Source organism: Trichechus manatus, unplaced genomic scaffold, assembly GCF_000243295.1.
Source record: "Trichechus manatus latirostris isolate Lorelei unplaced genomic scaffold, TriManLat1.0 scaffold00127, whole genome shotgun sequence".
In the NCBI taxonomy this organism is placed as follows: domain Eukaryota; kingdom Metazoa; phylum Chordata; class Mammalia; order Sirenia; family Trichechidae; genus Trichechus; species Trichechus manatus.
In genome coordinates this window covers 7,478,669-7,499,677 of record NW_004444063.1, presented here as the reverse complement: position 1 = coordinate 7,499,677, position 21,009 = coordinate 7,478,669, and the positions used below count along the sequence as shown (strand labels likewise).

At 37.3% G+C, this 21,009-nt stretch overlaps 1 protein-coding gene across 8 annotated transcripts in view; it reads right to left on the bottom strand.

Moving 5' to 3' along the window:
• Window positions 1-21,009, bottom strand: part of RAPGEF6 (Rap guanine nucleotide exchange factor 6) — a 266,914-nt gene that overhangs the window by 107,756 nt on the left and 138,149 nt on the right. For 7 of the 8 annotated variants that reach the window (XM_004384759.2, XM_023739016.1, XM_023739009.1 and 4 more), the window contains one exon: window positions 4,239-4,370. In XM_004384759.2, coding sequence (XP_004384816.1) covers window positions 4,239-4,370 — 132 coding nt within the window. Of the gene's footprint in view, window positions 1-4,238; window positions 4,371-18,801; window positions 19,850-21,009 lie in introns of those variants that run through there. The other variant, XM_023739013.1, reaches the window with a different exon arrangement.

Below are 21,009 nucleotides of genomic sequence, written 5' to 3'. Positions count from 1 at the left end.
CACACACACACACACACACACACACACACACACACACACACACACAGAGTATATAGGGGCCCTGGTGGCGCAGTGGTTAAGCATTTGGCTGCTAACCAAAATGTTGACAGTTCAAGTCCACCAGGTGCTCCTTGGAAACCCTATGGGGCAGTTCTACCATGTCTTATAGGGTCGCTATGAGTTGGAATCAACTTGATGGCAACAGGCTTCAATAGGGTCATTACAGACTCAACGGCAACAGGTTTTTACACTGTATAAAAACCCACTGAAACCTGTTGCCATCAAGTTGATTCTGACTCATAGCGACCTTATAAGACACGGTAGAACTGCCCCATAGGGTATCCAACGAGCGCCTGGTGGATTTGAACTGCTGACCTTTTGGTTAACAGCCGTAGCACTTAATCACTATGCCACCAGGGTTTCCTTTATATGGTATATATAAATGCATATATATACAGCCATTTTATATACACACAGACACACTAAGATTCTGATTTTTTTTCCCTTTCTGTTTTTATCTTTTGTTTATTTGTTTTTGTTTCAACCTTTATGCTATTTCTATCTTTTGGCTACTGTCTTAAGGTTAACTGAATTAAGAGTTGGAGGGTCTCTACCTTTTTTAATCACTCTTAAATTATTCTCTTACAATTTTGCTTATTTGACTTTATCTTAATTTTCTCCACGACATTTGTCCATTAAATTTCTGAGTTCCTGTTTTGGTTTAGAATTTCATTATTTTTGCTCCTTTTATCTGTTCACTCTCCCTAAATTCATTAAACCTTACTTTTATCTTACTGGTTAATTTATAGTTTCATTACATCTTTTTTTTTTTTTAATTAAACAACACGATTTCATTTATATGACCTTTTGGAAAATGCAAAACTATAAGGACAGAAAACAGATTCGTTGCCAGAGACTGGGGGTCAGGAGAGGGAACTGACTTAACTCATTGTAAGTGTACTTTTTGAGGTGACAGAAATATTCTATATTGATGTAGGCTTTATTAAAGGGGGTGAATTTTACTATATGTAAATCATACCTCAAACATCAAACAACATACATACAATTAATGATTTAGGAGGTAGAAGTGATAAGACTTAGCGCTGAATGTTATGACTGAAAGAGAAGAATCAATGGTAACTTTCAGGTTTCTGGTGTATGAAAAGGTGTTGACTTCACCTTGTAATGGAGGCATTCCCTTGACACGCAGGGTAGTTGGCAAGGATATCTGCCCGCGGCATGTCCAACATTAAAATGAATCTCTTATAAGATAGAATGAATTGTAGAAAGTGTTGCTGAGGAAGAAAGTCATATGGAAGGTAAGAGGCAGGGCGGCCACCCACAGGGTCATGGTCCTCCAGTACAAGACCTCCAACCACACCAGTAGGAAGCACAAGAGGAAGTGCTCCAGTCCAAGCCTCAGGTGGCCAGCCAATAGATAGGCATCCTATAGATGTCAACATTACTACTTTAGAAGCTCCCCCAAGATCTTGGCAAAGATATAAGGACCAGTTGTGCACAGCTTACCTTCTAGTTTATAGCAAAGCACTGGCCCTTCCAAGTGACCTTGACTCACAATCTACGCACTATCCTCTTTTTCCTTCCCTCACAACTATCCAGGGCTCTGCCCCTTGCTCCGAAAAGTGATCACATCTGAATTAGAAATGGAATATCCCAGTGAGACCGGGTTCCTATAGCTCATCAATAACACATCTCTATATAGTTTCTCTTAGCAAGGTCCAGACATTCCAACTTATCCTGAGAGAACTCTATAGCCACATCCCTGAACTTCACTGATCTATGGTCAGTTTTCCTCAGGGTTCCTCTCCTGGTAAACAAAGAAACCACAGCAACGACCTTTGTGGAGAAAAGTCATGCATAAACCCAAAATGTAAAGTGGCCTTTTTTCATCTTGCATCTTACAGAGGAATGTGATTTTCCTAAAAACCTGAATCTGAGTAACACAGGAGAACCAAAGTCTAAAATGCTTTCCTCAGACAATAATGATTTTATCTCTACAGATATGCGCTACATAGCAGCCACAAGCCACATGTGGCTATTGAGCACTTGGAATGTGGCTAATCTGAATTGAGATGTCCTTTAAATTTAAAATACACTCTGGCTTTTGAAAACAGAATGTAAAGCAGATCATACATAGTTAAAAACATTTTTTTAAAATACAATTTTTATTTTGGACTACTTTTAAGTTGACAGAAAAGTCACAAAGTTAGTACAGGACTTCCCCTATACCCTTTACAGAGTTTTCCTACTGTTAGCATCTTACATGAGTTTGGGACAAATGAGAAACTGACACTGGTACATTACTGTTAACTAAGCTCCAGACTTTATTTGGATGCCCAGTCTTTTCATGAATGCCCTCTTTCTGTTCCAAGAGCCAAGCCTGGGTTAGGTGGTACTTCTTTTTAAAATAAGTTTAATTCTTACATAGTTACTTTAATGGATATTACAAAAATATACGATGACCACATCAAACATTACAGCTTGGGACAAATGAAATGACAAAAACAAGCCAGTTTAAAGAAATGTTATTTGTTGTTGCTGTTAGGTAGCCCTGGTGGGGCAGGTTAACTGCTATGGCTGCTGACCAAAAAGGCAGCGGTTCGAATCTACCAGCCATTCCTTAGAAACCCTGTGGGACAGTTCTACTCTGTCCTATAGGGTCTCTATGAGTTGGAATCAACTTGACAGCAATAAGTTTGGTTTTTTTCAGTTGCTGTTAGTTGCCGTCGAGTCAGCTCTGCCTCATGGTCACTGTATGTATACCAGAATGAAACGTTACCTGGTCCTGTGGCATGTAGCTTTTAATACTGATTACGAACTGAGATGATAATACTTTGAATATACTGGGTTAAATAAAATGCATTATTAAAATTAATTTCACCTGTTTATTTTTACTTTTTTAATGCAGCTACTAGAAAATTTAAATTTATACCTGTAGCTCACATTTTAAAATATGCAGCGTAACTCAAACTACTGGACAGCATTGGAATAGACAGCACAGCTCAATTTCTGAATAAACCAACCTCTTCAATATCACTTCTCTTCTAGTCATTTTATTAAAGTTGTTTTATGTTATGGTATCTGACAAAATCAACTGGGACAAAAAGCACCACACTCAGGGAACTGCCCCCTACCCCTCCCACTAAAGGAGACACCACAAAAGTTCCACTGTCAGAATCCTGAAATACTCTCTGCATTGGCCTGAACCTAACTTGGATTCAATCTCAGCAGAATTGTGCGGTGATACTCTCAAGGTGTGGGTCTTCCCAGGCTTATTACTAGTGAAAAGCTCAGTAGGTTTGGAATTATTCCTATTGGGGTTTTAATAATGGAGAAGTCCATAAATATACATACTATTTAATTCATGTTACACCACAATAACAGAATCTTGGACAAAACACACGCAACCCTAATTTTCTTCATCACTTCTACTTACAGAGATTTATATAGTCAATTATAATACAAGCATTATATATTAATATGAATTCACCTGGATAAAAGAAATTAAATAGAATACTATATCCATATACTGCCGGACCATACTTAATTCACATCAAAAGACAAATCACTTCTTTAATTAGGCCTATAAATCTGAAGTAGTTTATAAGGCATATTTTAACAAAAACTTTATGCCTGAATTTCCTAACCTGATTGAAAAAATGCGTGACAATCTAAGGCACAAGCACAAGATATTTGGTGGAACGAAAAGGCCATATGCACATATATACATCAAGGAGACACAGTCTCCATTCAGTGATACTATGTCTTTAACACTTCTCTGTTTTTGTTAAGTGCCGTCGAGTTGATTTTGACTCATAGCGACCCTATGTAACAGAGTAGAACTGCCTCATAGGGTTTCCCCAGGCTGTAGTCTTTATGGAAGTCGATCCCCCATGTCTTTTTCCCATAGAGCCTTTGGGTGGTTTCCAATCGCCAACCTTTTGGTTAGCAGCCAAGTGTTTAACCGTTGCGACACTGGGACTCCTAACACTTTTCTAACAGCGTTGATTTCCCAGGACACAGACACAGAGCCTTGGGCAGGTAATAGTATTAAGCACAATTTAATGACACTTCTGTTTGCATTGTATTTATTTTCTGGCTTACCTTCTATTAATGGCAAGCAAAACTAATTTTCCACTACAAAGTTTAATTTTTAAATCAATGTATGTTAAAAAAAAAAGTCACATACGCACAGCACACAAATCCTAAGATATTACCTGATAGATATCAGATAAACTGCTGCTCCCAGAGTCACTGGCGATACTACAACCAGACTGACTAGAAGACACATGAGTCACCTGTGGATGAGGGCTGTCTGTGAGGTGCATCTTGGTAAGATCAGCCGGAAGCTAAAGAAGAAAAATAATTTAAATTATTCTAAATACCAAAATTTAGCTTTTTAGAAGTTCTTGACACATGTAATTTCTGTAACAAACTTTTGTTTTATGTACATCATTGTGAAACCCCACTTCTAACCTAAGTTCTCCATTCTTAGCAAAAATCTTTTGGGATGATAAGAACCAAATTAGTACTCTCTGAAACTATTAGGCAAGCTGAAGTGGAAAGCCCACTGAATAATTTTCAAAAGAGATTGTCATTACTGGTGGTATTTCTGAGGAAAAACTTGGCCCTATTTCCCCTTCAAATTAAAAACAAACAATTAGCTGTTCCCACTGTAAAGGGTAACAATGCTATTAACACACACACACACACACACACACACACACACCCCTAATACAAAATGCTTGCTAATACCAGAATAAAACAGCAATATCTTGGAATAAAGTGCAGCACCTGAAGTAAGACTTAAGAAAACAGCAAGCGACTCCATTCAATAGTATAAAAAGTTCATAAGGATTTTTGCACTTTAATATTGTGTTACTTTGTAGTTGGTCTCTGAGAAATTTATTAGTAATTATCATGAATTATTTACAAGAAAGATTTAATAAACGCAAGGATACAAGAGATACAAAAAGGAAATTACTCCACCCCATCTTTAGAATAATCACACTCTGATCAGGGAGGAAGACTGGGAAATCATTTCATCACACCACAACATGAAACAAACACCTCTTAAGATAAATGCTTACTCAAGAAACAAACCATTGTGTGCTAGAGTAAGAGAAAGTTTTACATGTTTTTCAAACAATGTCTCTGCAATTTTTTTTCAGGATCATTAAGATAAATCAATTTAAGTTTTAAAACTGTGTTTCTCATTGCTTTAGGAAAACATTAAAGAAACACACACTTAACAGTGTAAACTAAATATACTTTAAAGGAGAAAATGGGCAAGTCTGAATTACCTTAAGAGGAGTTACAGTAATTATACAAACCACACACCATTGTGGCACTGTTCACAACAGCCAAAAGGTAGAGACAACTTAAGTGTCCATCAACGGATGAATGGAGAAACAACATGTGGTACATACATACAACAGAATATTACTTTGCCATAAAGAGAAATGAAGTCCTGATACATACTACAACATGGATGAAACCTGAAAACATCATGCTGAGTAAGTAAATAAGACAGTCATAAAACAACAAATATTGTATGATCCCACTTACATGAAATATCTAGAATAGGCAAGTGTACAGACACCAACGCTTATTACTGGTTACTAAAGGTGACGGGGGGAGGAAAGGGGGAGTCACTTTTTAGGGGACAGTGATTTTCTGTTTATTGTGATGAACAATTTGGAAATACTGATGATAGTTGCTATGGTGAAATGAGTTCCTTTATGTGGCCTTTTGCCTTGGTCCTTTGGACAAACAGTTAAGAGTTTTTTTCCCCTTAGCCCTCAGGAGTTACCTTTGTTCTATATTTCTACCCCAGACGGTTTGTTACTTTTGTCCAGGTTGACTGACATTTCCTGGGTAAACTGTAAACAACTTGGTTTTGATACTTTTTGTCTGGTCCTGGGCTGCAGCCTGCCCTGTGATTGGTATACACCTTGCAGAGATTGGTCAATAGACTACGCAAATGAAGTAAGCTGTAGCCCAGCTGTGCCTACTATGCAAATGAAGTATCTGTGGCCTACTGAGAGGAGGACTGGTCTGTTTGTGGCCTCGATAGGAGTGCCATGCCTTGAAGTTTGTATATATATGCTGCACCCCACAAAGGTTTTTCAGATGAGACAGAAAGAAGAAAAGCAGAAGGAAGAAACCAGAAAGGAGACAGAGAGAGATAGGAGACAAGGAGCTGCCTGAAAAAGCTGTAACACTGATCAACGGCTGTAACACTGAAGACAGTGAGGCCTGGAAAGGGCCCATTGGCAGAGCTGGCAGTGACAGACGGCAGGCCTAAGAGGAGGCTTGTCCTGATGGGGCCTAGAGGAGACCTATCCTGCCGACAGGAGCTGAGAGAGGTTTTCCTGCACTGAAGAAGGGAGGCTTTGCCTACATGCTTCCAGTTCCTGATTCCTGAGTTGATTCTGATCTCAAGTTGTACTCTGTTCCTTAATAAGCCACTTAACTGTAAGTATGGTCTATGAGTTCTGTGGCCATTATAACAGATTATTGAACCCAGAAGAAAAGTAGAGAGTACTATAGGAGGGATGGCTGGTGTCAGAACTGGTAAAATGGTTGGAGAGAGGAGGTATGTCTGACCTCCACCTCACAGGGATCAGCTTTGGGCTGATCCTGGTCATTATCCCCCCTGAAGTTAGGTGAGGTCTTTGAAGCCACAATTTTACAGTTCAACAACATGAACATAATTAATGTCACTAATTTGTACATGTAAAAAGTATTAAATTGGAAAATGTTATGTTATATACAAATTTATCACAATTTAAAAAAAAAGCAAAAAATAAGAACACTACACACAAAGAAACTGCATCATGTATTTCCCTTTCTGTTAATGGAGGGTGTCATGGATTGAACTGTGTCCCCCAAAAATATCTGTCAACTTGACTGGGTCATGATTACCAGTACTATATGATTGTGTACCATTTTATAATCCAATGTGATTTCCTTATGTGTTGTAAACTCTATCACTATGATGTAATAAAATGGATTAGCGGCATCTAATAAGATGATGAGGTCTACAAGATTAGATAGTGTCTTAAGCCAATCTCTTCTGAGATATAAAAGAGAGAAGCGAGCATAGACACGGGAACCTCATACCACCAAGAAAGCAGTGCCGGGAGCAGAGCGCATCCTTTGGACCTAAGGTTCCTACACGGAGATGCTCCCCGACCAAGGGAAGACTGATGCATCACAAGGACCTTCCTCCAGAGCCGACAGAGAGAGAAAGCCTTCTCCTGGAGCTGATGCCCTGAATTTGGACTTGTAGCTGACTCGACTGTAAGAAAATAAATTTCTCTTTGTAAAAGCCATCCATCTGTGGCATTTCTTATAGCATCACTAGATGACTAAGACAGAAGGGTAGGTAATTTGGAAGGAAGGATGGAAGGTCGAAAAGTTGGAATGAAGAAGGAAGGGGAAAAATAGTTTATATAAATAAATTATCTGGCCTTTGAGGTTGGCTTTCTTCTAAGAAAATTTTTTGATTCTTAAAGAGGAGGTTGACAGGCTGAGGCACCTGTATAATAGCCACTGGTTAAAGGGACAAAAGTTAAATTCCAAGGTCTAGCATGGAAGGGCTATACTTTGGATTAAGACCCTGTCATGGATTGAACTGTGTCTCCCAAAAATATGTGCCAACTTGGCTAGGCCATGATTTCCAGTATTGTGTGGCTGTTCTCCATTTTTGTGATCTGATGTAATTATCCTCCATTTTGTGACGTGTTGTAAATCCTTACCTCTATATGTTAATGAGGCAAGATCAATGTAGGGTGTATCAAGTCACAATCTTACTTAGGTCACACCCCTGCATGAATCACTCCTTTTATCTCACAAGAGATAAATGGAGAGAGAAGCGAGCAAAAATGGGAGGGAACTCACTACCACCAAGAAAGAAGAGCTGGGAGTGCAGCAGGTCCTTTGGACCTGAGGTTCCTGTGCTGAGAACCTCCTAGACCAGGGGAAGATTGATGCCAAGGCCCATGGAGATCTCCAAAGAACGCCAGGCCCACAGATGTTGAAAGGAGACAAGGACCTTCCCCCAGAGCTGACAGAGAAAGCCTTCCCCTAGAACTGGTGCCCTAAATTTGGACTTCTAGTCTCCTAACCTGTGAGAGAATAAATCTGTTTGTTGAAGTCATCCACTTGTGGTATTTCTGTTATAGTAGCACTAGATAACTGAGATAGACTCTAAAGAGTACACTCTAGGAATAAACATGAACTGAAAGTAAACTGAATCCATTTTATGTGCAAAACACATATCTGATAAAGTACTTGCATCCAAAATACAGAAAGAACTCTTAAAACTCAACAATAAGAAAACAACCAATTACAAAATGGGAAAAAGATCTGATAGACACCTCACCAAAGACAATATACAAATGGCAAATAAGCACATAAAACAAGGTTCAACATCATACATCACTAGGAAATTGCAAATTAAAACAACAATGAGATACCACTACATACCTATTACAATTAAATACTATTCCAGGAGATGAAATTCATGGGTGAATTGAGGGAGAATAAGGGTTCCATGGTTGAATAAATTGGAAAACAATGTTACACTATATGCCCCTCCTAGCTCTTTGCAACAAACTTATGGAGGGTCCAAAAAGTCCCACAATAAGGAAGTCTGTTTCACACAGCATTCTCTAAACTTATTTTCCCCTAGTATTCTTATCAACATCCTATTAGTGTAAGAAATAATGCTTTGGGACAATCCCCATCCATCTAACCAAGGAATATGAATAATTATAGGGAAATTAGTGTTAGGTCCAGATATGGCCACTAGGGATGCTTTTGGCCTAGAAAGGGAAGAGGGATGCTTTAATTTGAATTGGCAGGAATGCAGGCATGTATAACTTAAGAGTAATATATGAATGTTCAAGGTTCTACTTCATATTTTAAAAACTAAACCTTCAAGACTATAATGCCACAACTAATAATGATAATAGGGAACTTCCTCCTTTAATAAGAAACTCTGCAACCTGAAACTTTTTGTCCCTTAGGATAATAAAGCAAACCCATAGCTGTTGAGTTGATTCTGACTCATAGCAACCCTATAGGACAGAGAAGAACTGCCCATAGGGTTTCCAAGGCTGTAAATCTTTATGGAAGCAGATTGCCATATCTTTCTCCCTTGGAGTGGCTGGTGGGCTTGAAATTTCGACCTTTCAGTTAGCAGCCGAGTGTTTAAACACTGTGCTACCTTAGGACCATACCTATACATTATTTTGTTTAAGAGAAAGACATTCAAGGGGCTCTATAAGTATGAAATAAAATGTACTATTAATTCTAAAAACAGCATTTAAAAATTGCAAAATTCCCCAAAAGAAATGCGTTCCCCAGAGATTACTGTTAAATTCCAAGCTGCATTATTAGAACTTTCTTTTTAAAGCATAACTACTTTATTATATGTAGATATCACTTATCAATTAACCTTAAAACAACCAATCTTTGGCACATCAAAAAGTCTATAAATTCATGTGTGCTGCTCATGGAAAGGCATTTCAGAACTCTACACTGTACTCATTTACTGTAAGTTTCTCACAAGCATGGTGATCTAATTTCCCATTTACTGAACAAGGAGCACTTGGTATATACACGATACTAGTCATAACAATGATGAAAAAAAAGTCTTGCGTTATGGAAGATAGAAAAAAATAATTAGAAACACTAAATAAGAAATGTGACATACAGAGAAAGACCTCATTCACACCAGGGATAGGGAGCAGGGACGATATTTCAGCTGGGGTTGATTAAGGCTGAACATATCCAATAGTAGTGACAAAGACCCAGAGCTGCACTGTCTAATACAGTAGCCACTCGTCACATGTGGCTACCAAGCACCTGAAATGCGGCTATTCCAAATTGAGACATACTGTAAGTGTAAAATATGAATTGGATTTCAGTGATTTAGTAGGAAAAAAAAAGACTATAAAAAAATCTCATGAATATTATTAATTTTGATTACATGTTCAAATGGCAATATTTAAGATACACTAAGTTAAAATAAAATATATCATTAAAATGACTACAAGAGATTTGCTTCTTAAAAAGATTGCTCTGAAGGAGTACTGGCAGCAAAATGGTAAGAAAGACAGCTCCAAGCTCCTGTCTCCCCACAGAAGCATTGAAAAACAAGCAGAAACGGTCATAACCAACTCTGTCAGAACTCTAGGTAAATCAAAGGCTTACAGCAACCACAGGAACAGTCAATCAATCAAAAGGCAACTTAAAAATAGTAGGAAAGCTCTATGATGCTTTTACTTGCCCTTGCCCTACCTCCATCACCCCCCTCCCCTACAACACTGGTTTATGGTTCCCAAGGGAGCCGAGGAGACCTTGTTCACAAATTACTGGGCATATCTGCTCTAACCTGTCGGGGGGCTACTGAAGGACTGAAGCAAGGCACTTGTCTCTGTTTCCTGAACTTGGAAATCACTCAGACAAGAAAAGCAGCAGGCATTATTTTAAAAAACTGTAAGGATAACAAACGACCTGCAGACACATGAGGCAAAATACTATGGCTGAGACATACAACTGACTGCCTAAAGTCATGGAGGGAAGGTTGGGAAGTTTTTGTTTGAAAATTAGGACATTCAATACCAACCCAGTATATGGGGGAATTCAGAAAGCCACACATGCCAAGGGCAAGATGTATGCTCAGGAAAAAAAACCTGAGAAGACCCTAGTTTTTTTTTCTTTTTTTTCTAAACTCCCGACATTCAGGGAAATTTCTGTCAAAACGTTGTGTGCCACCGAGTTGATTCCTACTTATAGGGACCCTATATGACAGGGGAGAACTGCCCCACAGTGTTTCCTAGGCTATAATCTTTATGAGAGGAGATCACCAGGTCTTTTCTCCCATGGAGTAGCTAGTGGGTTCTAACCACCAACCTTTTGGTTAGCAGCTGAACGCTAAACCATTGAGCTACCAGGGCTCCTTGTCAAAACACTAGCTGAACACAAACTAAAGGAACAGAGACTTCAGTGACCACACACATCAAGGAATGCAGTCTTACAAAAACAGTCGGGCAAAATCACAAGGGGATACCACTTCACACCCACTAGGATGGCTATTATCAGAAAAATGTAAAATAACGAGTATTGGAGAACACATGGAGAAATTGGAGTCCTTGTGCGCTGCTAATGGGAATGTAAAATGGTGCAGCCTCTACGGAAAACAGTTTGGTGGTTCTTCACAAGGGTTAAACATAGAATTACCATAAGACCCAGAAATTCCCCTCCTAGGTATATAGCAAAAGATATGCAAGCCGGGTATAAGATCAATGCACAAAAATCAGTTGTTTTTCTACACACAAGTAATAAACAATTAGAAAGGAAACTAAGAAAACAATTCAATTTATGTCAGCATTCTAGAAGAACAGAACACCCAGGAATAAATTTAGCAAAGGAGGTGAAAGACTTGTACGCTGAAAACTACAAAACATTGCTGAAAGAAATTAAAGACGACCTATATAAATAAAAGGACACCCTGTGTTCATGGATGGATCAGAACAGTTACTACAAGTTAAGATGGCAGTATTACAAAAAAGTGCTACAGATTCAACACAATCCCTATAAAAATTCCAACAGACTTTTGGGCAAAAATGGAAAAGCTAATCCTCAAATTCATACGGAATTGCAAGGAGCCTCAAATAGCCAAAACAATCCTGAAAAAGAACAAAGTTGGAGGACTCACACTTCCTGATTTCAGAGCTACAGTAATCAATGCCACTATGTACTGGCATAAAGACAGACATACAGACCAACAGGATAGAATTGAAAGCCCAGAAACAAACCCAAACATCTATGGTCAATTGCTTTATGACAAGGGTGCCAAGATCATTCAATGAGGAAAGAATAGTCTCTTCAACAAATGGTGCAGGGAAAACAGAATTTCCACATGCAAAAGAAGGAAGCTGAACCCCTATCTCACACAATATACAAAAATTAACTCAAAATGGATCAACAACCTAAATATAAGAGTTAAAACTATAAATTTCTTAGACGAAAACAAAGGAGTAAATCTTCATTTTTTTGGATTTGCCGATGGATTCTTAGATATGACACAAAAAGTAAAGGCAACAGAGCAATTGATAAATTGGACTTCATCAAAATGAAAAACTTTTAAAACTGAATTTTGTTGTTGTTGAGAATATACACAGCAAAACATACACCAATTCAACCATTTCTACCTGTACAATTCAGTGACATTGATTACATTCTTCGAGTTGTACAACCACTCTCACTTTCCTTTTCTGAGTTGTTCCTTCCCCATTAACATAAACTCATTGCCCCTCAAGGTTCCTATCCAGTCTTTTGAGTTGCTGTTGTCACTTTGATCCTATATAGACAGTTTTTAAAAGAGCATAACGCTCAAGGCAAACATTCTTTACTAGTTAAGCTAAACTATTATTTGGTTTTAAGAAGACTTCAGGGTATATTTTTGGTTTAAGTTTTAAAGATTATCTCAGGGCAACAGTTTCAGGGGTTCACCCAGCCTCCTTGGCTCCAGAAAGTCTGGAGTCCATGAGAATTTGAATTCTGTAGTGCATTTTCCCCCTTTTGATCAGGATTCTTCTACAGAATCTTTGATCAAAATGTTCAGTAATGGTAACCAGGTGCCATCCAGTTCTTCTGGTCTCATGGCAAAGGAGACAGCTGTTCATGGAGGCAATTAGCCACACATTCCATATTTTCCTCCTATTCCTGACTCTCCTTCTTCCTCTGTTGCTCCAGGCAAACAGACCAACTGGTGTGCCTTGGATGGCCGCTTGCAAGCTTTTAAGACCCCAGGCACTACTCAATGAACTAGAAAGTAGAACATGAAAAACATTTTTGCATTAAAGGGCATTATCAAGATAGTAAAAATACAACCTACAGAATGGGAAAATATATTTGCAAATCACATACATGATAAGGGTCTAATGTCCCAAATATTTTTTTAAAAAAACAAAACTATAAGGTAATGACAAAAGAGAAACACCCCAATTAAAAAATGGGCACAAGATCTAAATAGACATTTCTCCAAAAAGAAATATGAATGGTCAATAAGTACATAAAAAGATGCTCAGCATCATTAGTCATTAGGGAAGAAATGCAAATCAAAACCAGAAGGAGATATACTTTATGTCCAGTAGAATGACTATTTTCAGAAAAATGGAAAGTAACAAATGTTGGCAAGGATGTGGAGAAACTGGAACATTTACCCGTTGTTGGTGGTATTATAAAATGGTGTGGCAACTGTGAAAAACAGCTTGGCAGCTCCTCCATAAGTTAAACATAGAACTTCCTTATGTCCTAACAATTCCATTCCTAGCTATATGCCTAAAAAGATATCAGACAGATACTTGTACACCAATCTTCATTATAGCATTTTTCACAATAGCCAAAATGGGGAAACAACCCCAGTGTCCATCAACAGATGAATGGATAAACACAATGTGGTATATACATACAATGGAATATTATTCAGCCAAAAACAGAAATGAAGTTCTGATACATGTTACCACAGAGATGAATAAGTCAGACACAAAAAGACAAATACTAAATGATTCAACTTATATGAAATATCTAGAATAAGCAAATACATAGTGACAGAAAGCATATTAGCGGTTTCCAGGGGCTAGGTGAAAGAGAAATGCGGAGCTATTGCCTAAGGGGTACAAAGTTTCTGTTTGGGTGGTGAAAAAGTTTTGGAAATAGACAGTAACCATGGTTGTAAAACATTGTGAATGTAGTAATTAATGCCACCACACTGTGTACCTGTCTCATGGACTGAATTGTGTCCTCCAAAAATAATCTGTCAACTTGGCTAGGCCATGATTCCCAGTATTGTGTGATTGTCCAACATTTTGTCATCTGATGTGATTTTCCTATGTGTTGTAAATTCTATCTCTATGATGTTAATGAGATGGGATTAGCAGCAGTTATGTAAATGAGGCAGGACTCAAACTACAAGACTGTATTTTGTGTCAATCTCTTTTGAGATAAAAAGAGAGAAGTGAGCAGAGAGACATGGGGACTTCAAGCCACCAAGAAAGCAGCACCGGAGCAGAGCATGTCCTTTGGACCCAGGGTTCCTATGCGGAGAAGCTCCTAGACAAGGGGAAGATTAATGACAAGGACCTTCCTCCAGAGCCGACAGAGATAGAAAGCCTTCTCCTGGAGCTGATGCCCTGAATTTGGACTTGTAGGGTACTAGACTATGAGAGAATAAATTTCTCTTTGTTAAAGCCAACCACTTGTGGTATTTCTGTTTTAGCAGCACTAGATGACTAAGACAACCTGAAAATGGTAAATTTTATTGTTTTATATACAGGTAGTCCCCAACTTATGACATATTTGAGTTATGATGAGCCACACTTATGATCGTCTGTTTTCTGTTTTTTTGTACACTGTATTGTTAGTAATACGTACTACATACAATGTTGCAGCATGTAATTTGCTGATGTTATCATTCTCAGATGTTAATTTGCATATTTCAAAGATAGGATATATAAAGATATGGATAATAAAAGGTAATAATAATGAAAACTTACAAAAGAGGTATTTGATTTGCCTCAGAACTTACGATGGAGTCCTCGGAACGGAACCCTGTTGTAAGTCATAGACTATCCGTATATATAAACAACAACAACAACAAAAAGATTATTCTGGAAGCATAGAAGATGAAACAGAAGAAAACCATACATGTGGGAGACAGGAGCCTACTATATTAGCCAAGGCAAGAGAAGATGGAGGCCCTTAATGAGATAATTACAAATTATAATTATATAATTATAAAGGGAGCTTCTAGGATTAGGCAGAATGACACACAGCTGCAAAATTGGCAGCTGACAATGAAAGAGGGTTAAAAAAAAGGACTATAAAGCAGTCTGGAGCCTGCTTTATGGAGACAATCAAAAATTTCTCAACAGCCCCAAAGGAAATAGCTGTATCTAATCCTAACAGCCTTGGATACATATACCAGGAGATCATAGCACTGCACCTGAGGCATGTGAAGCTACAGGGCAAACATGGTGCATTCCTAATTCATTACATTTACTAAAAGATGAGGGTGGGGACATGGTTAAATAACTAAGTATTACAGTTTTTCAATTCTAAGATCAACATTTCTTCCCACACTTTCAACGTTCACATTTAACGTTGAGTTTATTAAAAGTGCAGATAGACTTGCTGAGAGAAGAGGAAATCAGTATGAGAGTGCCTGGAATACTTGAGGAAAAAGAAGGAAATCAGAGTGGCTAAAGTGAACAAGGAAAAGTACAGCAGGAGATGAGGGGAGAGGGAAATATATTATCTAACAGGTCATGGTAAAGACTTTGACTTTTACCCCGCCAAAAGAGGAAGGAGGGATCAACTGTGTCAAATGCTGCTTATAGGTAAAGTAAAATAGAAGGTTAAGAAATAACCTGTAGATTTAGCTATGTGTAAAAATGAGAATGAGAACATGTCTTAGTCCGGAGGCTATAATAAAACCAAACCCACTGCCGTCGAGTCAATTTCTGACTCATAGTGACCCTATAGGACAGAGTAGAACTGCCCCATAGAGTTTCCAAGGGGCAGCGGGTGGATTCAAACTGCTGACCTTTTGGTTAGCAGCCATACTCTTAACCACTATGCCACCAGAGCCAAAAAGACAGAAGCCAAAGTAGTAATCCCTACTCCACCCAGTAAACAGTCACCTCAGGCAAACAACTGCAACAGATCAGGTAAGCTCATAACTAAGAATCACTTGGGGAAAGTCAAACCCCTGAAACAAACGAAACAAACAAACAAAAAAAATCAACTAAGAGAAGAATTTATACATGAAGAAAGTGCTAATAAAACAATAAAGAAAAATAACAGCATCCATAAAATGTAAATAAGTTATAAAATAAGGGTGGTTATGAAAAAACATCACTTAAGAGATTTTAGAAATGAATAACATAGTGATTAAATTAAGAAATTCAAAAGATGGGCTGAATAACAACTTGTCACAGATAATGAATGAATTAGTGAGCTAGAAGATCAAACTGAAAATGAATTAAGAGTGAGAATAAAGTACAAAGCAAATGTTTAGAGACACAGTGGACAGATCCAGAAATTCCAACATCTGAGGAGAATAGAGAAAATGAAGGAGTTGCAACTTGCAAAAAAAACAACAAATTTCCCACAACTGAGAACAAATGCAAATCTTAAGCCTGAGAGAGTCCCGCAAGTACCAAGAGGGGAAGCAAAAATTAGACAATGCATGGTAATGCTTCATAGCATCTATGATCAAAAACAAACCAAAACTGAAACCAAACCAAAACATAACAAACCTCTAACAAGGAGAAAAACAGATTACTCAACAAAGGAACAAGAATTACAATGAGCTCAGACTTCTCAGAAGCAACGCTGGATGCCAGAAGACAGTGGATCAACTTTTTTTAAGTGCCTAAAGGAAAAGATTTTGGATTTATTATTTTACATCCAACAATTCTGTATATTAATCTAAATTAATATGCTAACTATATTAATTTAAATTATATTAATTTATATCCAACAATTTCATACATTATTTTATATCCAACAATTATTCGTAGTCCCTGGGTGGCACAAATGGTTAAATTCGGCTACTAGCCAAAAGATAGGTGGTTCAAACACACCCAGAGGTGCCTTGAAAGACAGGCCTACTAATCTGCCTCCAAAAGGGCACAGCCTTGAAAATCCTATGGAGCAGTTCTACTCTGCATACATGGGGTCGCCATGAGTCAGAATCAATTCAATGGCAACTAACAACAATAATTATTTAAAGATAAATAAATAACAAAGCATTTTTGAACATACTAAAACTCAAAGTTCACCCCCTCCCAGATGCTCACTGAAAGAACTAATTATTTTAGCAAGAAAATAAATGAACTGCAAAGCAGTGAAATGCTAGGGCACCGAGTTTACGTTAATGGTGGTGGAATGATTTGGAAAAAGTTAAGAGCAGTTGCACAACTTGAAGAACGTAATCAATGTTATTGACCTGTACATGCAGAAATTACTGAGATGGTGTAAAAAAAATTTTTTTAAAGTAGTGAAATGCTAGTAGTAGCACAGGCTATATAATACAATCAGTAAAATGCACTAGAAAAATCAAAAGTAGCAACTATTTAAAATTAGTAACAATATTAATGTGTTTGATCATAACCCAGAATTAAAATTCCATCTATAGTGACATGGTAGACGGGGGAGGGGGCTTATATAGGAGACATGTACTCTTACACTTAATTTACACTGTGAAGTACCAATCAACAAAACCTGCTCGGTAATATTTGCTGGCATTTAATGAAATCTTAGAATCTGATTTTTAATATCTTCATTGGCTTTTCTATAACTGTTAAATCTCAAATCAAAAGTTGGCTATTAGTGCCGCCAAAGATTATTTTTTATTTTATAGTATGCTAAAAAACAGCCCCCATATCATTAAAGAGTTTTTACCCAGTCTCACCCAATTCCCTTCTGCAGTGCCATTTTAAGCCTTAGTGGTGCCACTATGAAGCATCAGCAATGCTTGGGCCCCACAGGTGGCATTTGCACTAAAGAGGTAACGCGTGTGTTAGCAGATAATAGCACAAATAAATTGTGCACCTAAGCTCCTTTCCAAATCTTTACATTTCAATCAGCTGTTTCCCAAATGGACAGTAAGTTGAAATATCCTTCTAGAAGCTGCCTTTAAGAAAGATATGCAATGTGCTTAGCTGGATAAAATATCTATCACAGTATTTCTCCCTTAGTCACTATAATAGGACAGTCTTTAAACAAAGACATGATTCCAAGCCATTGTAAGAAGTGCCTCTATTGTGCATTTTTCTATTCAAGAGAACCATAAAGAAATCTTAAATGTTTTCTAAAATATAAGTTTTATAAAGCAAAACTAAAATTCACACTTCTCCTTTTTTGTTTTGAAATTAACATACACATGACAGGAAAGGTAAACGGCAGCATCAAATTCTAGCATTGAATTCCAGATGTGTATAAGCAGCAAGTATGAACAATACAATTTACTGAATTACACTGTATACTTTCCCAAGACCTAGCATGTTCTATTGTGTAGCATTTTGCTCTTTTGTGAGTTAATATGTTTGCTTTAAAATGAAAAGTATAATAGATGATCTTTAAGCAGTCTCAAGATGCTAATGGTTCATTTACTACTACTTAGAAAACACTTACTTAGGACATTATTAAAATATTTTCATATAATTACTTTTCATAACAAGTATTTTTTTCACATTATTTCACTCTTGAGTATTATCACCCAATCTTTATAAAAGAATACAAATCAATCATAATTTATCTGATTGTACCACACTAGTAAAAATACTGTTTAATGTAAACTAGAGATTAGACTAATATAGCTAAACACATCAGCCATTTAAGGAAATGAGGCAATACAATACATCCAAGTTAAACAGTATGATAACATAAAAGTGCAGAAGTAGCCATAACCAGATAACAATTCAGTCTAAAGAAAGTACACCTCAATTGCACTGCATTTCAGGTCTATAGATTATTAAAAAGGTACTTTTCAAATCCTCTTAGAGGTACATTAAAGATTTCTTTAAATTAAAAAACAAAATGGCTATGAGATTGAAAGACTGCTTTGTAGTTCTTATTCTTAAAGTTCATAAAACATAATAGCATAATAAAGCTCATTTACAATTTAAAGTAGTACAATTCAAATTTAATAACTCTGCATTATATCAATCTCAAAGGAAAACAGTAACAATTACTCACTTTGGAGGCCCATGGCTGAAGACAATTGGCATAACAGCGAACAAGAAAAGCCATTTCCTGGGCTGGAAAGGGTAGTTTCCTTTTCAAACCAGAGCCACACCGATGAGTATACTGACAAAGTCCTGTCAAGTTTCTCTTTACAAATCATACATCATTGAAGAGTTATATAAAGGCAGATTCTCCAAAACCCTTTTCAAACTGAAATCAGGAGCTTTCAGTAGCTTAGACTATTGTTCTAAATAACTGCAACAGTTCTCAACAAAATGTTCACTTTAACAAGCAAATCACAGGAAATCAAGATGTTTATATATTTCTGGCTCAGAACACACAGCCATACACATGCATCCTCAGGCACCTGGCACAGACACGCACAGTGGTAGCACAACAGTTAATATGGTATCAGTCAAAGCAAATAAGGCAACATGCACCAAATCTGCATTCCTGGATTCCGCGAATCCTTTCCTCTCTGTAATATAGCTTTGTCTCTTCTTCAACTTATTTCATTCTGTAGAGCAAGCACTGCAGTGATTCTTCTGCATCAGAGGCAAACCAGAACTCTGTATCCTGAAGATTAAAGTTTCTTCTTCATCTTTTTAACCACCAGAGGTTTAAAAAATCAACCGCTGAAGAAATGGTAGCTAAGAGATATATGCTCTAACAGGTTTGTCTGAGAATCTTCAAATTTAAAATTATTTTCTCTTTACGCATGCACTATTTACAGCTCTGCAGTACTGCTTCTTTTCTAACGCGTCAGTAAGATAGTTCTGTTAATCTAAGTCTGGCTTTTCTGGCTGAAAATTTATACATGATATGGTACAAAAACACTACATCTTTTGCTAAAGCAAGACTATATGTTAGTGTCTTGATTCCTACTGTCCTTGCCTGTTTCACAGCAGCTCCCTAAGGAGAAGCTCCTATTGATTCTATGCTCTGCAGTGAGATGAAATATCTAATAAGAAGAAAAGAGAGTGGGAGGAGAACAGAGCTAAAAGGATGACATCACCTGTATAGAAAGCCTTCAGAAACTGCATTAGATCAATTGGCTACTGTATCTGCAGATGTAGTCCAAAGAGCAAACACACACACACACACACACACACACACACACACACACACACACACACACACACACACACACACACACACACACACACACTCTTCTATGAGATGTCAGCAAGCTAAATTCTATGAGAAAAAAACACTGGTTTAAGCGTCCTTACTATTTCAAGTTTAAAAAATCCACTTTGATTTTTAATTTTGTGCATTGATACACAGCTGTATTTGGGAAGCCATATTTCCTAATATTATTATCCAAATTTAACACAGTATTGTCTTCCCAAGGGAAAACAATTAGATCTGGTAAGATACTCTTGCATTCCAAATACGTAAGGCAGCCTAGTTCTCAGCTGTCACATATTTATTTGTAACACTAATTCAGGGGATTCTGCTTGTAAAACTTGCTATTTATCAAATAACTGTTCTGAAAAGTAACCTTTAGGACCACTGCAAATAAACATTAAGAATATTAAAACTGGTACTAAGACTTGTATATAAATATTAAATTTAAATGAAAACAACAGAATTTCATTTTGTAAGGAAAAGCTGAAAAAAATTACAGGCACAACAGCTGACTTGCAGAATGCATGAACTCCTCTGAGGAATAATAATCTATGCAATATGGTACTTTCCTACCCAATGCTCATTTCCTAGAAAGAGACAAGAAGCCCAGCAAACCTCAGAAAGAACCAGTGAAGAAAATAATTAAAACTGGTTCCAAACTGAGCTTGGACTAAAAGGAAATTTTCCTAAAAATTACACAATAAAATTTAAATTTTGCCACACCCTCCCTTACCTAAAACTACAATTACTCTAGTACGAACCTTATTCTTCACACTTCTGCCACATGGCACCTACTCCAGATACTCACATAAAAAATCCACACTTAGTTGTAACGGTGCCTCCCAACTGCCAAAGTTAAGACATAGTTTCCAATGGTAAAATACAGTTAGAGATAGCACTCCACCAGGCAGGAAAATTATGAGAATAATAATGAATGAACAAATCAAAGTAATAGAACTATTTTGCTTTATTCACCTAACATTTGTTGGGTGAGGGCTGGTATAACATGAGAGAAGATATTACCTGAGAGACAGGTGTTATAACAAAGACTCCACTGACTACAGAAGAAAGAAACATTTTGTCATTAGG